Source organism: Equus caballus, chromosome 17 (assembly GCF_041296265.1).
Source record: "Equus caballus isolate H_3958 breed thoroughbred chromosome 17, TB-T2T, whole genome shotgun sequence".
In the NCBI taxonomy this organism is placed as follows: Eukaryota; Metazoa; Chordata; class Mammalia; order Perissodactyla; family Equidae; genus Equus; species Equus caballus.
This window is the reverse complement of record NC_091700.1, coordinates 68,887,955-68,906,066: the sequence shown is the minus strand read 5'-3', so window position 1 is coordinate 68,906,066 and position 18,112 is coordinate 68,887,955. Positions and strand designations below refer to the sequence as shown.

Below are 18,112 nucleotides of genomic sequence, written 5' to 3'. Positions count from 1 at the left end.
TGCAGCTGGTTATCAGAAGAAATGGGTTGTGGTGATACAGATTGGCCTTCAGCATGGATTGAGTAAAAAAGAAAAAAAACACAGTTTTGTCATGACTCAGGAGGAAGAAGAGGCACCCTGTCACTTTGGAGCTCTGTGTTTAAGCAGGTCTGCCATGATCCACGTAGGAAAGAGAGACCTCACTGCTGCTTGCTTTTTAGGATTACTCACCAGGGGACTCTCCTCCGGGGACACCACCAGCATCCCCACTGTCGTCAGCTTGGCAGTCGTTCCCTGAAGAGGATTCTGACTCCCCGCAGTTTCGAAGACGGGCACACACATTCAGCCACCCACCTTCAAGCACGAAGAGAAAGCTGAACCTACAGGATGGGAGGACTCACGGGGTTCGCTCCCCTCTGCTGAGGCAGAGCTCCGTTGAACAATGCAGGTGAGTCCAAACTTCTCTCCTGAATGTGGAAGAAAATTCTCCCATCGCTCTCTTCTGATCCCTGTGGAGTCAAGATTGACTGTGACTTCATGCTGTAGCCAACATTTAGTTTTTAGAAAGACCATCAAAATAAACTGAATGATAAAAACCTTAGTTACTAAGGGAAACAGGCAAGATTTAAGACGCATCCAAAGAGAAAAGTTAAAGCATTTTGGATGGAAACCTTTTTTTTTTTTTCAGAAAAGGGGAGAAAACAAGATATCATGTAATTGTTTTGTCTGAAAAACTTGCTGACAGCACATGTTACTCAGTGTCTCCTTGATGGTGGCTCTGATGAGACAGTCAGCAAGTTTGAAAATAGCATAGCAGTAGAAATTCCTGATAGCTTCCAGTAAAATAGAAGGGTTAAAAAAATCACCTTCATATATGAGATCAAATTTGGCTATATTTTATTTCATAATAAATTAAAGCCAAATATGAAAATTGTTAAAAATTTTATCTAGAATAAGGTGGTATCTATAAAAATGAATACAGATACTATAATTGACAAGAAGTGTCCATTAAAAATTATCTTATGTGGTATTTAAAAAATAATTTAACAAAATTACTTGGCATTTGGTAGGGAATAATAAAGGGAATAATCTTGGAATTGTAGAATGATTATACTTCTTACTGCGTAGCACAAATCAGAATTTATATCCTAGAACTTATTTTGTTTCTCTTCTTTACCTGAGTTTGATACAGGAAACAGAGTCTGCTAGGGATCCCAGTTGGAGAAAAAAAAACAACCAGAACTCTAAGTAAAAAGAAGGTTAATTTTTGTATCAGTTGTTATCAAATTTACCAGCATTTCTTTTAAGGATACAATTTTATCCTCATTGTTGTTTTCTGAATGATTTGAGATTAAAAATAAGAGTTTAAGATGTATAAAAATGCAGTAAATTAACAGAATTAATTATCCTCAGATTTTCTTTTATGAAAAAAGTTAAGTATTCATGTGTCTATCAAGGTTTTTTATGATCACTTCACTTATATTTATCCAAGGCAAGAACTCTCTTTTTTCCAGGAAAAATTATTTTCAAGAATTTAAAACATTAATTATTTTAGACTATAAATGATGTCTCTAGTCTTCCTTATGTTTTCCACATTTTATAATGTATATGCTCAAATGATTTCTATCAACATAAAAAGATGCTATTTGTATCATGGTAAAAACTTGCTGTGAAAAGAATCTTCTGGGAAAAAAAAAGAGCTTTGTAGGAGATTTAGGAATTCGGATCATACCACGGCTGCACAATTCCACAGGCTGCGGGGAAGAACGTGGACCTTAATGGTTATTAAGCCGACAGTATTATGACTTCCAACAACCAAACATGTTCTTAAATTTTTAGAAGGATGTATATCTTTAAAATAATTAAGTCTTTGAACTACTGATAATCAAGTCTTTGAACTCTGGAACTTGTTTCCTGTAGTTATTTGTGCTTTCCTACTTTTTTCCTTTTAAGTATCTTTTGCATGTTAAAATGAACACTTTGTTGTAAGATTAAGAGTTTTTTAGAGACAAACACATATGATTAGAAATACTGCATTGATGAGGAATTCAATTTGTGAGAGTGAACTGGGTCATAGTCATCTAAATAGACAACTACATGCTCCTTTTTTTCCCATATAAGATCCAGTCCTGAGCCTTTAAAAGAAAGATTAAACTGATAGCAAGAACCCGTTTATATGCATTTTCATAGTGAATGAAGATTTTGCCTAAATATAAATTGAGACAAATTTGCTGTATTTTCTGTACTCAGCATTCATCCGTCAGTTCGGCGCATTCACAAGGAGAGTAACTCTTCCTCCAGTCTTCCAAGTCTTCACACTTCCTTCTCTGCCCCTTCCTTCACTGCCCCCTCTTTCCTGAAAAGCTTTTACCAGAATTCAGGTAGACTGTCCCCACAGTATGAAAATGACATCAGGTGAGATCAGTGTCCTCTGTTTGCAAAGCAAAATTTTCTGCAGTGTTATACTGATATGTTACTAAAAAGTGGCTAATCCATGTTGGAGTGACATTTATGCATCCATATGTTGTGCTTATTCTAATCTGTTTCTGATATGCTGGTTTCGATTCCAATTAACTTTATTAAGGAAACTTTTAAAACCAGTATTTCAGAGCTTTTTGATGACATGATTATCTTACTTTTTCAATTATATTTTTTGTACTATTTGTGTGTTTCTTTGCCTTGGGCCCCAGAGTCTAAGCTGTTTTGTTTGCAACCAGACCTGGTGCTAACACTTACTAAGCAGACCTCCCCTGATCATGCCTTTTCTTCTTAGCCTCTCTGGACATATCTTATGGAACCCAAAAGCCACTGATTTAAACAACTGTACTATAGTGATGGATACAATATATCTTTATTTTTAAGTATATAGGATATTTCTTAGGCATTTTTTTTCAATGACATAGACTTACTTTTCTGAATCTCAGTATGAGTCACATAATGGGTACAGGATCATGTTGATAGCAGCTCTTTCAGATAGGTGAGGGACCTCTTGAATCTTGCAGACATTCGATTTTGTTTTGTTTTTTGTCCCAAGTATTGGAAATAGCCTGTTAAATCTTGTTCTTTGCTCTTATAGCTACACAAAATTAAATGTAGTGATTTTTGGAGAATTGCCTTTTTTTAAAATTTGAAATTATGAAATCTTACTGATCATTCAAATTCTTAGTGAGGTGTTCCAGCCTTTGGAAAGAGCTGGGTTAAAGTGAGAATTCTTCTAAAGAGATTATTGTTGGCTTAGAAGTTTATGAGATTCATTCCTGTTTTTATGTGTCGCTTGACTCATTTTTGTTGCTGTATAGTATTCCATTTAATACACCACAATTTATCCACTATCTTACTGGTGGACATGTGGGTTGTTTCTAGTTGTTTGTTAATTGGCAATTCTTGAAATCAAGGAGAGGAATACATGCTATCGACCAGCCTATGTGCCACTAAAATCTTCTTGGGTATTCCTTTGGCCTCTCTTCTTTTAAACTTAGGAAATCCTGAAAGTTAGCATATAATTAGGTAAGCTTCAGTAACTAGTTAAATTAAATTAATCCTTGAATTGATAGAATTAATCCTGGATTAGATATCTCTGAGTATCTCTTGTCCATTTGTGTCAATTTTTTTTCAGTCCAAGAAAGATAATTAATATTGGATTAATAAAATCTTGAATCCGATCTTTCCTCTGAATTAGTACAAAGTCATGTTCAAACATTGAATTTCTAGTGAAGAAAGTTGATGAAGAATTGATTTTAGAGGTTTTTCAGGGACCACCTTTTCGGGGAAGATTTAAGGGAAGTTAGCTACAAAAATAGTATAGTATATATGGAATACGCAGTGAATTTCGAGAACCAAGAATGTCCACAAAAAATGTCAGTTTGCCTCATCTCTCTAGTACTACCTATTAATAAGAATACAATACTTTTAATGAAACCCATTTGCAGTTTCTTAATTGTTACATTAGTTAAAGTGAGCATCTGGAGAACCTAGTTTCCTTCCAGAAACAGAACCATGCCTGAAAGTGACAATTAGGAATAGCCACTAAGAAGGTCAAAGGTTAACTGTGAATAGGATGTAGAGTACAAAAGCAGTAACTTTTTACAAAAAGTTATTTGCATTGTTTAATATAAAGTTATATGTTCACCTTCAGTAGTTTTTCTTAGGTGTATGTGTTATTCTTGCTCATAGCGTCCCGTAGCGTCTACACCTCCTTCCAAAAGAAGGATATTGAAGTCAGGAGGCAAAGTGTATGTTAGATTTGCATTGAAAAATTTCTTTTTTTTTGTAGTCATCTTATTTGAAGTGCTATATTCAATCATGTGGGAACTTTTAAATTTGTAGGATCATTAAAAAATCATCCGATTTTCTGTACTTTGTAATGTTTTCGTGGCTCTGAGAAATTCTAAAAGAGAGCACTTTTTTGTACATTTTTCCATATTTTTTATACACTTTTCTGTAATTTGACAGCGTAGAATCAATAGGCAAAAAAAAAACCAGTTAAAAATTTCTTTTCGTTAAGAAGGTACCCCGACCATAAGCATACAGCTCAATGGATTATCACAGAGTGGACACTCCAGGTCACCACCGCCCAGTCAATAAATGGAGCGCCGCCAGCCCCCTGCAGGTCCTCTCATTTTCCCACCCATCGCCACTCTTTATCCTAACCTCAAATACCATAGCTTAGTTTTGGCTGGTTTTGAACTTTATATAAATGGGATGACACAGCATAAATTCTTTAATAGCTTTCTTCTTTCACTGAACTTTAGTTTGTGAGATTCATTGCTGTTTTTATGTACACTTGAATTCATTAATATTTATTGCTGTGTAGTATTGCATTTAACATATCACAATGTCTCTGTTCTTTTTCCCATGGACATGTGAGTTGTTTCTAGTTTTTTGACTGTTAAAAGAATACTGTCCTGTCGGCTGTCCTGATGACGTAGCAGTTAAGTTCGCATGCTCCGCTTTGGTGGCTCAGGCTTTGCCTGTTCGGATCTCGGACGTGAACCTACACACTGTTTGTCAGGCCATGCTGTGGCAGGTGTCCCACCTATAAAATAGAGGAAGATGGACATGGATGTTAGCTCAGGGCCAATCTTCCTTAGTGAAAATAGGAGGATTGGTGTTGGATGTTAGCTCAGGGCTAATCTTCCAAAAATAGAATACTGACCTCGATATTATTGTACATGTCTTTAGTTGTACCTACCTGTTCATTATAGTTGACTATCTACGCAGTAGTAAGATTATTGGGCAAAATTCACTTTTAATAGTTGTGTTTCAACTAATAAGTTATTTATAAATTTACTAGTTACAATCTTGGAGAGGGTGTTTTTTAAATTTGTATTTGGAAATAATTTCAGGTTTACAGAAAAGTTGCAAAAATATTATGCAGAACTCCTGCTAACCCTTTATCCAGATTCATCAATTTTTAACATTTACCACATTTGCTTTATTTTTCACATTTGCTCTCTGTTTACATATATATACATGCATACATATATGTGTATATATTCCTTTATTCTAAGCCATTTATGAATAGGTTGCATACATCCTGTCTCCTTACTCTGAATACTTTAGTGTGTATTTCCTAAGATCAAAGATATTCAAGAAGTGTAGTTTCAGTCCAGTGATTTCTGAACTCTACGTCTCTCATTATCACTGCTTTAGAGAGAACATCATATGCACACAATTACCATGATATCCGGAACTTTTCAGAATAATGGGAGAGGAGCTCAGAGTGCTATGAGTTGTAATTTTCTTTTCACTTGGGTACCTCGTGTCTTCTTAGTTGCAGAGAATGGATCTCTAAATATGCAGTTAAGTAAGGTGTAGGGTAGGTTAGCTTATAGGCTAGCAAACACTACTTTTTAAAAAGCATAGTAATTTGAACTTTTAAATTCAGATTAGGCATCCTTCTCCAGGACTATTCTGAATTATTAAAAACTTGTTATGTGATTGTTTTTAAGCAGGCTGAGAAAAAGAACCCAAGATCTTTTTACTATCATGGTTTATTGATTAGTAGGTTCCTTTGCACAACAATGAAATGACAAAGGGAAGAGAATAAGTGTATGTTTTGTTTTATGTTACTACAAATTAATTTTTAAAAATTTGGTGTTAATTCACTGTTTAGTAGCTAAACTATAATTGTGTATGATGATATATTTATATAACATCTATTTATCAAATATAATATATCCTTTCTATAAACAAGCATCTATTACTCCTTATAATTTGCTTCTCAGCTTTTAAGCCTATATTTAAAAAATTATTTATATTGAAATTCACTCGTCAAAAGTAAATGATCATCATTACGTCTAGTCACTTGTAATACTTTTCAATGAGAAAATAAGATGTTTATTGATTCTGTGGTATGGTTTTGGTTCTACCGTTCTCTTGTATTCACTGACAAAAAATAGTATGACTACTTATCATGGTTCATTATTGAAATAACCTATCTATGCTTTATTGATGACTTATGAGAATGCCTTTTTATTCTTAATCCTGGTTTTGGACATACCTCTCTCTGTGCTAATGCCATTTCTTGTTTTCCTGTTGTACTAGACAGGACACTGCTTCAGAATCAAGGTGATTGAAAGTCTTAATATTTTTGTTTAAAAACTTCGTAAATTCTCCTACTGAATATCCCCATTAGTCTCAAAATCAGTTTTGGCTGTCTCCTGAATGCATGCCATCATCCAGGGCTGTGAGGGGTATATAGTGTGGAAATGTGACGCCTGGGGTAATCAGAGATCATGAATGATCATACAACATGTTGATTGCAAACAGAAATCCTGTTTCTACTCTTTTCCATGTTGATATTTCCTTAAAGCTGTGCTGTGGCCTTCAATCAAAGCCTAATTTTAATTTTGAATTAACAGAAGTGAATTTGCTAGTTGGGAGGTACAAATGTGCATATGTACATATAAGGAGTTTATTTCAAATCCAAAGAACATGCAGAAATGAGGATCCTAGAAGAAACATGCTCATAAAATCGAGTTAGGTTTTCACCTGAAGAGAATTATGACTCTGTTTTTGTTCTTCTTAATTCCTGACACGTTGGTTACTCTGAGGCCGTCCAGACTTCCCACTGGTCTGGACACAGGAAAACACCTACTTCCTTATTATGGAAGTCTGACCACATCTGTGATGACATCTTTTCCTCTTGATCTCCATGCTTCTGAACCACTTAACTGGAAATTATTGTTCTTTGCTTTGTTCTAGTTTCTCTGCTTTGCTCATATCACGAGCCCAAAGATAAACAGACATGCCCATCTTTCTATTTGGGGCCACTGACATTTAGATTTCTTTCTAGCTGGAGTAAGAACACAGCATTAAAGATTGGATTAGAATGAGATGTTCAAGGAGAAAGAAGTGCTCAGAAAATTATTTTGGCCACATTGATAAGATAAAACGTGCCTTTTTGAGACTTGTAATTGACCTATAGTTTTTTGTGGTTGGGTGTAAGACCATTTAGGTAATACTTCTGATCTACTTTTAAAAGCCCAATGGACATGATAGTTTTATTTAGTGTCCTTTTAGATTCTACAACAGCATAGAATTAGGTCTGTTTATTACCTTAGAGATCATCTGGCCTATAATTTCCTTCTTTTATATATGGTTAGATTGAGCCACACAGAGGTTTAATATCTTGCTTCATATTATTTTCTTAATCTTAGGTTATAAGGATGTGAATAAGCAAATGAGCTACTCAGGAATATTTTAAATGCCATGGTAAAGAATTTACTTAATTTTTAAAAAATTGCATTCAGTGTAGAGTTTAGAAAATAAAATTCTTTGTTCTCATTTTTTTTTACACATTGTTCCACTGATTAATCTCTTCTGACTCATAGCTCAGATGCTATATTTTGATTTCCCTCAGAATAGTTCGATCTCAGTGTTATTTAATTAGTAAAGATTTTCCATAGGATGAGAGATGGGTATCCAGTTGAAAGCCAGGACTTAGATATACTATTAGTGCACCTGATGCAATTATGAGTTAAATTATACTACGGATCTTGTGGAAAAAAACTGAAGTTTTGTCACTCTCTTGTTCCATGCAGCCTTTCTTGAGGCATCTACAAAGAGACAGCTTTTTCAGATTTCTGTTAAACAGTTGCTATCACATTAGTCAAGTATTGTTTCTATCTTGAGTTTAATACATTGCGATTTAAATGTGGATTTAATCAGTGTGTATTCATTTATTTGGACTTTATGATGCTAGTAGTTTTAGATGGGCGCTAGGGGGTTGGGGGTGGAGGGCAGGTTGCTGCTCCACAGAACAACACGTCTTGTAAAACTGGTCCTGGCCTAAGTTTACCTTTGTGAAAAGTATACCTATGTTGCCCTGGTGGGAAATAAAATGTGACCACATCCTTCTTAAAGTTGAGTCCCTGTGAGTGGTCACTGAAACACCTTCATTATGTAATATCCAGTGAATGGATTGTTATTAAAGCAGGCAAGTGAGCATTAAAAATTCCGTGTTAACATAGGAAGTATGATGTTAATTTAATAGTTGATGTGGTGAAGGCTGTAACTGTTTGGTCAAAGATATGTTAAAAAGTGATCTTGAAGTTCTGTGGGGGAGTTCGTATCGTGTCCATAGCTTTTGATTGATACTGTGTCCAGAAGGTCTTGGAAATGCCTCCCAGCCTACACAGTGGTACACAAAATAGAGGATATTTCCTCCATTTATGAAGCCCTCATTTGTGTTCACAGATTACCTTTCTTGATTAATTGGCGACTGGTAATAGGCAGTAAATATAAACTATACCAAAACAAAAATAGGTGGGAGTTCTCCACGTTATATTTCCTTCCAAATTATTCAGTTTTAATTTAATAAATTTTCAGTAGAGGTAATTCTGGCACAGGATACTTTTCCTAAAAATGTCTCTTGGGAAGCAATTTTATAATGCACATGTTGATATTCCAGAATACAAAAGAAGGAGAAACAGATAATGAAAAAATAATGGAATGTTTCTAATTTGTTTCCTGATTTTAAAATGTAAAGATAATTAATATACCAATATATGTATATTCCACCATATAATGTATTTTTGATTTGATCCCCTATTTAAAAGTTAAAAAGTGTTTACATTTTGGAGTACAATGATTTAAAAAGCAAAGAAAAGGAAGTGAGATATTTACATAAATGAAGATCTAATAGTACTTTGAAGTTATTTCTCTGCTGAAATAAATGACATTATCCCATTAAAAATGGAAAGAGAAGTGCTGACCAAAAGACTGAATGCACGTTAGAGGCTGATTTTTTCACTGGAAATACAGGAGATCCTGGGAGTCCTGCCGGCTTTGTTTTTGAGGTTCAGTAGAGCTTTGAACTGAAGCCAAGAGTGTTTACGTGGACATGATAAACTGCAGTGCCTGCGTGTCTCCATTCTGCGCTGCCAGGGTTTGAGTCCTGGTCCCTCTGCTTATTATCCATGGGACCATGGGCAAGTTGCTTGATTTCTTTCTACCTCAGTTTTCCCACTAAAAATGGGAACAGTAATAACACCTACCCCATAAGGTTGCTGTGAGGATGAAGTGGGTTCACACTTGTAAAATATTTAGAACAGTGCCTGGCACATAGCCTGTGCTTTTTGTTTTAGCTTTGTTATTACCGTAGTAAATACCACATGTTGTTTTTACCTTCGCTCAAACAGCGGACATTATGCTTGCCTACCTGCTAAGTTTGGTTAAAGGAAAAGTTAAAGTGAAAACTAAGGTTGTAGTAAGAAAAGCAAAAAAAAAAAAAAAAAATTCCCAAAACCACTATTCCCCCTCATCCCAGTGCAGTTTCCAAGGTGGGATACAAGAATTTTGATGCGCGAAAGTGTTTCATATGGTTTTGATTCTTGAAATTACCACCTCCGCGGCATGTCAGATTGCTGAGTAAATGTAAATAAAAAATTAAACTTCCCCAGGGGCCAGCCCAGTGGCTCAGTGGTTAAGTGCGCACGTTCCCATTGGGCGGCCTGGGGTTTACCGGTTTGTATCCTGGGTGTGGACGTGGCACCACTTGGCAAGCCATGCTGTGGTAGGCGTCCCACATGTAAAGTAGAGGAAGATGGGCACAGATGTTAGCTCAGGGCCAGTCTTCCTCAGCAAAAAGAGGAGGACTGACAGCAGCTGTTAGCTCAGGGCTAATCTTCCTCAAAAAAAACTGCTCCAAGTTGCATATATGCACTGACCTTTGAAACCTTCTCTGCGCCCTGACTTCTGAATGCGTATCTTCTCTGATTAAGTGAAGCAGAGCAGCTTTTGCCTTATCTCAGACACCAAACTGCTCTCCAGGCTGTCGTTTTCTACTGTAAGATGAAGGGCCAATGCTTTGTTGTTTTAAGTTCTTCCTTTCAGTATATTATCATCTTATATTTTGACTGCTAATTTTTGGCTTATTACTGGCCATGAAATTCCAGACATAGGAGGAAAATGTGTCATTTGGCCATTTATTTAAATTATAGGATTAAAAATTTTAGATGTTATGAAGTTTTCAAATGTGTAGTAGTGGGCTAACATAAGGGTACTTTGTGCACCGTTTTACACCATATTCCCTCCCAAAAGCTTATATTTTACAAGCAATAATGAAACGGGTATGGGTACTTCTCAGTTTTATTTTTAGTATTATGTAAACACTTGGTATATCATTAACAGTGAACTGGAAGGTGAGTGGTAAGTTTTATTCCAGAATTAAAATAGAAAAGTTTCAGAATCCTTTGGTTTGGTTTATTCTCGTGTTGTTTGTTAAAGCTACTAATAAAAGTCTAGAGAAGCTAATATTTCTTGAACACTTACCCCGTGAGGCACTGAAATAGGTACTTTTACATGAGCGTTTCATTCAGCTTTCTAGGCTTAAGTTATAAATTAGATGCCCTTATGTAGAAAAGGAACAACACTTATTTGGGAAAAAGATGCCTTATGTTTGTTAACAGTATTGTCATTGTCGATACCTGCCAGTGCCGTCAACACCTCCATCTGTGCTTGTGGGAAACAGAGCTATTAGAACTTTTTGCCAGAAAAACTTAAAAGTCGTGATGGCCAACAAAGGGTTTTAAGAAGGTAGATCTTTTGTTTATTCCTAACGTAGTAGCCTAGCCAGTGTTATTTGTTGTCCATTTTACTTAGCCTTCTGAGTTAATATTTCCTATGGCTTTATAATATTAATTTATTCAATGGATGTTTGTTGAGTGCTTACTATTATTTCCCAGTTACTATACAAGGAGCTGCTAATACAGTCTTGAACTGGGTGGTTAGCAAATAACTGCCAGTGAGATGTGTTACAAAAATGAAGATACAGGTACTTCAAGAGTGTTTATTAGGATATGACTGTTATTTATAGAACATTTGAATCATGGTTTCTAAAGCAGAAATACCTGAGTTAGTGCTTTCCAAAACAGAAGTAAAGGTGAACATGTTTATTCAGTATTGCAGAGATTTTGAACCGTGGACACATATTAGGTTTATAATTTTCTCCAGGATGCATAACAAAGGGGGTTTGACTATGTTGAGATGTGTGTATCAGCTACTTTCTGAAGTATTGTGATACATCATGACACCTGCTGTCTGTGCAGCAGCTCAAACGTATGTCTTTTTCTTAACCTTAATTTAGCTGATCTAGAAGTACTATTTCCAGAAAGATAGATCAAGATTAGAAATAACTGAATTACCTCATAACTGTGAGTATGGATGCATAAAGTAAAGACAAATATGAGAGGCAAGTGCTGAGTTGCTCTTCTGACTGTTGATTGCTTCAGCACCACCGAGTTCCTCTGAGTATCTGAGTGGGGTTGTGGCTTTTCAGGCTGAGTTTCATTTCTGCCCTAAGTACTGACACTTTTTGACGCCATCAGAAATCCTGTACCTTCCCTTGGTGGCATCACCACCTGTAATATTGGTATCTTCATCACTCTCCCAGGAAAGCTGAGAGACTTTAAAACTTGAAAAAGTAAAACATTCCCACCGCTAACGGCAACAGTTATTGCATGGTGTTCCAGCTGCTAACATGATTGGTCTCAAAAGTAAGTTTGAGTCATAATGACCTTTTATTGCAGACAGGCCTAGCGTAACTTAGAGCGCTCTTTCCTAGGAAATGAACTTCTTAGAGCAGCCCAGCATTTATGCATGCTTGTTTCACAAAGCACTAATATAGAAAAATGTGACACCCCACCCTCCACTTCTCAAAAGTTGGGGAAGGGAATTCTGGGGTCAAATAATTTAAATAAGTTAGGGAGTTTCTGTGCTATTTCCCCCTTGGAGAGTCACAATGCATGCCAGTGTATTACAGTCTCTAAGAAGTCCTGCTATAAAGAAACAGGTTTAATATTTTTTAATTTAACTTATCCAATCTTATTTGGCTGCAGTTTTTTTCCTTAATATGTCACCTAAAAATAATCCTAACGTTGACCATTCTGCCTTTATTCAGGTAACTTTCTGTCTTGATCCAGCTATGGGTAGTTGAAAATTCAGAGACAGATCTTAATTGCCTTAAGTTATAGGCAATTAGAAGCTATCTTTATAAGCCTATCCTATAAGAGCGATAAGAAAAGCCATTTAGGAGCCTGATGTAATACTTACGTTGTTTAGAATATACTATTAATTTTAGTCTTTTAGCAAAGCATGAATTCATTACTTAAGCATCCTTTGCTCCTCTGTATACGTACTTCTGTTCCTCTGATTAGAACTTGGAATGGTTGGCTACTATGGGATGAGTAGAAACAGGCGAGCTTCTCATAACTGGGCTGTGGCTGGGCTGCGTTTTTCCCAGGATGTGGTGGCCTGGGTGACCAGTGTGCCTAGTGACGCATCGCTCCATGTTGCCTGTGGCTTGCGCTTGCCCATGGTGGAACTTACGAATGGCTTGTGCTACCGTATCATTGTGAAAAACCATGTTGTGCAGTTCTCCTTACAAGTTATATATTTATTTGCTTTCTACAGTGATGGAGAGGGGAGGAAAAGGACCTCGTCTACGTGCAGCAATGAGTCCCTAAACGTTGGAGGAACCCCCGTCACTCCTCGCCGAATCTCCTGGCGGCAGCGCATTTTCCTCAGGGTTGCCTCTCCCATGAACAAATCTCCCTCGGCAATGCAGCAGCAGGGTCTGTGCGGCACCCACTAAAGAGTTACTCCTTACTAGGCTCATAAATTAGGGAATGCAAGGCAATGCTTTGTGTACAAAGACATTGAAGTGATTCCAGTGGAGAAACAACTTATCTTTCTGTGTCTAATATAGCGGCTAGACATTCAGTAAATGCTTGTTGAATGAATGAATGAATGAATGAATGAGTGAGTTTCCAAAACCGGGAACTATGATAGTGCTAGAAAAGTCAAAGATCTTATTATTATTAGAAAAGCAACATACTCCTTAATGAGAGTCACACATAACCAAAGTGACATAGAAATGTAGAGCAATAAAGAAATGAATACAGATACACTAGGCAAATATCAACCAAAAGAGAGCTTGGGCAGCTCTGTTTCCATATGAGACCTCTTAGAAATTAAAGCAAAAATATCCAAAGGGGCAAAGTAAACGTAACAAAAAGATATAACAGTGATGAGAACACATAATTATATAGCCTTGAGAGCTAGAAAATAACACTTAACAGAATTTTGGGGAGAAAGAAAGAAATCAATAGCTCTCGTGGGAGATTTTAACATATTCCTCTCTGAGAATTGAATATAGAGAAATTAAATATAGATAATGTTTAAGAAACACAATTAAACAAACTTGATCTAATATTTATACAGACACTTGCCCCCTATAGAGAAAATTCATTCATTTTCAGCACACATGGAACAGTCATAAAAATTAATTATGTGCTTAGCTACAAAGATTTTTCAATAAATTCCAGACAATCATGATTATTCATGCTCTATTCTCTGATGACAGTGAAAAGAAAGGAAGAAAGGAAGTATTCAACTTATGTATACTAAGTATTCAACTCAAGAAGGTGGAAAAAGAACCAGAGAGTAAAATATTTTAAAAATTATTTATTTATTAAGGGTAAGGGCAGAGGTCCATTAATAAAGAAAAAAACCTAAGAAAACAACAGATGTTACTAGAGATAAAATTAGCTTTGCTTAGGGTGGTCAGAGAAAATTTACAGAGAAGTTAGATATTTATTTAAACTCACTGCTGGGAGAAGCATGTTTCAGAAAGAGGGTCTAGCAAAGCTCTAGAGTCATTGGAGAGAACTTTTCGGGTCAGAGAATCATGAGAAATTCAGCATGATGGGAGCAGAGGATGGGAGATGGACACAAAGGAAGGTTACTTGAGGCCAGAGTCTGAAGAGAGCTCTATGCTATTCCCAGTAGGTTGCTGTTCTTTGGGATATAAGCAACCATTGAGATGTTTTAAAGACATGAGCGTGTGTTAATGGGAAAACAATTGGCAACAGCACAAAAGATGGCCTGGAACAGAGGGAGAGAATGAGCTCCAGGAATTGGGTAAGAGTGTTGCAGGAGGAGTGAGCAGAGGTGCTAAGCCAAGACTTGCGCAGAGCTGCTCAGCTGCTTTCCTTTTGATGGATTCTGATGGTGGACCTAGACCTTAGAGGATCACTAGTACCTACTCACATAATCTTCTTCTTTTGCACAATTAGGGAATACACATAGATAAATTGCAGAAGTGTTGAACTCTGGGGAAAAGCCTGTTTGTTTTGGAGCACCTATCTTATAGGTCATTTTGTACAGAAAGAAGAAGTGGTGAAATTACATATGATTTCATTTCACTACAAGAGGGAATCTGGAAGGGGAATTCAGTCTAGTGAATTTGCTTAAGTCGCTAGTTCCAGAAACTAACAGTTACTGGGAGAGTGGCGTTGTGAAAAGCTTTAAAGGTGGAATATAGGATGAGAGGGCGTCAGTTCTAGAGGAGACTTCTGTAGTCTGGGTTACTGCTTAGGAATGCCTCTCACTGTTTTCCTCTCTGCAGATGGACTGGACAGGAATGAGCTGCTGCCACTGTCCCCTCTTGCTCCAACCATGGAGGAGGAACCGCTGGTTATATTCATGTCTGACGAAGATGACCCCGAAAAGGTTGAAGAAAGAAACAAGTCAGAAGAACTGAGGAGTTTGTGGAGAAAAGCAATACACCAACAAATCTTGTTGCTTCGGATGGAAAAAGAAAACCAGAAACTTGAAGGTTAGCTGTTCACACGGGGCTACGTGATCTGATACTATAATTTAAGGATGTGGGCTAAAACTAGCCCCCCCAACATCATTCTCAGACTGTCTACTTTTTACTTTTACTCGAATATCTACTGATAATAGTTGTTTATTTCTATTTTGTGAGGTGTTTATGACATGAGAAAGGTCAGCTTAAGATATTTACGTTTTTGTCTAAAAGATTTAAAACATCAGATTCCCTTAAAATCTATTTGGGTAATAGAGAATGTAGATAATATGGAGTCAACATATTTGATACAACTGTAAGTTTAATATCATTATGCGATCCTTTAAAAAAATGCTAAACATGAAAAAGCAAATTCTCTTCTTTTTGAATATGATTTTCAATTAGTTCAGGCTAATTGTATTCATAATAGGAGAAATACGTCTATTTCAAATAAATTTTTGTGTTGTATTCGACTATCTAATTACCTGTTATCAGATCAAAGTGTTTATTTTTTGTTGTTGCTTTATAAATTTTCTCTTTAAAAAATCATATTCAAATCATAAAATTTATAATTGGATAGTTTATAGTAGTTGTGCTATTTGTGGTACTTTCTTGCTAAGTTTATGAATACCAAATGCTTTATTTGAAATAATGATGTTATTTACCCCAGTATGGATAGAATCACACACAGGGAGATGCACAGACAGTCCCAAAGTCCAAAAAATGTATTTGTGCAATTATCTTGGGACAATCCCTTAACATAAAAGGGCTTGTGTTTGACATTTGTAAAATGAAAGACTTAGCTTAAGTGGGCCCTTTGATTTTTAAGATTATTGGAAAATGTGTAATCTAGGTTTGTCTCTGACTTGATTTTTATTGTGTTGTCTTCCAAAAAGGTTTTTTGGTACAGGTATTCACCTTTCTGTGTTCATCATCTATCTTAAGATTCCTCTTACTCTACCTATTATTCAATTCATTTTGAATTTTAACAATATTTATTTATTTTGCAAGGGCACAGTTTATTTTCTTAGCAGAATGAAAACTACATAAGATTTTAAATATCCCTAGGGAAAAAAATCTTTTTTTCTTTAAAATTAAAAATGCAATTAATTTTTAGTGATACTGCTGTTAAAAGTTCAGTGTGATTACTGGTGTGCCACTCGAGCTTCCCTAGATTTTGAAAGGAATTGAATTCATATTTTTATGCAGTTGATTACATCTCGAACTAACTCATAAAAAGAAAAAGAAGTTGATAAAAGGATGGTTATCATTCCCCTAAAATATTTAAAGCATGAAATTATATTCCGTTAGCAGTTGGGAGTATGTACAGTAGAATATTATAAGTGTTAATATGTAGTTTTAGAAACAGACTGTTTGAACTGGAAATGGCCTTAGAGATTATTTAACTCCATTCTTTATTCTGCAGCTGACTTAGTGACTGGCTTGGGGAGTCTGAGTAATTAACCTAAGGTCAAACAGTGATGTACTGACAGAATAAGTACTAACACTCAGGTTTGTTTATCGTAGTTCTTGGGTTTTTCCCAGTACACCACAGTATTTCTCTACTATGTGTGTTCATATAAGGAAATGAAATGTTTTAATACAAGTGACTCTGTGCATTCTGAGGTCAGTTATCCTGTATGAATTGACAGGGTAAGAAAGAAGGTGACATAGAATATGTGGTCAGAAAACTGTATCAATCCTATATTTATTTCTGTACTTAAGTAACAAAGACAAAAAATGACTTAGCCCATTAAAATTCTAGCCAATGGTAGGAATTCTTGATGGTTCCTTACTCTTGCCTAGTTAACTAGTTGAAGGCAGATATTAACTTACTCAGCATTTATCTTCAGGGCCTGTGACTGGCACATGGTAGGCACTTATTATTTTAAATGAGTAATGATCTAGAGAAGATTGGAGAAAAAAAAACTGAGGAAATATTATGCTTTGTCCATTGTGAAAAAATCATTAGTAAAGTTACCTATAGGATTGTATTTATTAGCTTTAAAGGACCCACTTCTTAAAAAATTGATTATCATAGAGAAATATAAAACAAATATTGAGAAGCAAAGCTAAACTGTGTTAGAAAGCCATCTAGTGGTATTTTTGTAGTGCCATTTATCTTTTGATTATGTCTGGACTTTTAAGTAGGAATTTTTACTGCCCTGCTCGTATAGCAGTCCATTATAAGATATTTAAATTCTTTTGAACCGGTCTCAAACACACTAAGTAAGAGTAATACTCCTGCTGTTGTTTTTGTGCTGTCGAGGACTTTGGATGCATGACAAAGATTTGTGTTACAGAAGGTAAGGTGGTCGAGCGCTGAGAGCTTGAATGAAAACAGGTTATTCTCAGACATTCCTGTTCAACGTGATCCTAATGAAAGAGAAAAATTAGACCTACGTATTTTTTCTTCCTTCTCCCTTTTGGAATCAATTATTCAAGATAAAGACCAAGTCAAGATAGTGTTTGCTTTTATAGACATTTCTTTTAATGAGCCCTGGGCTTATATTTTAGACCATCAAATGAGAGAGAACTCTGTACCATTTAAAAAATGCAAGTAGTGTTAACTTCAGTAAAATGAGTTTTCCTCTTTAAGACTATGAAAAATGAACACAGGAACACATAAATTAGTGTTGTTAAGGGCAGTGTTGATAACTCTGGAAATAATTATAAAAATGTACCAGGTTGTCATAGTCAAATATTTCTCAGGTCAAGGTTAGCATGAGGCATTGTTTTCTCATATCTGTGATATGTAAAATATTAACATTTTAATGGTGTTTGAAATGATGCAAGCTGTCACTTCTGAGGGTATCTATCACATTTGTCAAAAAATTGAAATTTATAGCATAGAAAACATGCTTTATTTTTTATGTTTAGCAGAGTTACCATCTGTAAGATACAGAGCAAAACCTTCTTAGGAAGTTATTTCTGATATTTTCTTACATAAAATGACTCAAAGTTTGAAAGTCTTTCATATATCCTCAATTTTTTTTAAGTTTTCTTTTTGAGAAAATGTTAGTGGTTGAAGGTCTGGCCCTG

At 35.7% G+C, this 18,112-nt stretch overlaps 1 protein-coding gene across 19 annotated transcripts in view; it reads left to right on the top strand.

Moving 5' to 3' along the window:
- Window positions 1-18,112, top strand: part of TBC1D4 (TBC1 domain family member 4) — a 175,935-nt gene that overhangs the window by 138,059 nt on the left and 19,764 nt on the right. For 6 of the 19 annotated variants that reach the window (XM_070239866.1, XM_070239876.1, XM_070239870.1 and 3 more), the window contains exons 10-14: window positions 201-427; window positions 2,230-2,394; window positions 4,484-4,588; window positions 12,895-13,055; window positions 14,891-15,100. In XM_070239866.1, the coding sequence (XP_070095967.1) occupies window positions 201-427; window positions 2,230-2,394; window positions 4,484-4,588; window positions 12,895-13,055; window positions 14,891-15,100 (868 nt within the window). Of the gene's footprint in view, window positions 1-200; window positions 428-2,229; window positions 2,395-4,483; window positions 4,589-6,525; window positions 6,550-12,894; window positions 13,056-14,890; window positions 15,101-18,112 lie in introns of all 19 variants that reach the window. The other 13 variants (XM_023621692.2, XM_070239881.1, XM_070239877.1 and 10 more) reach the window with 5 other exon arrangements.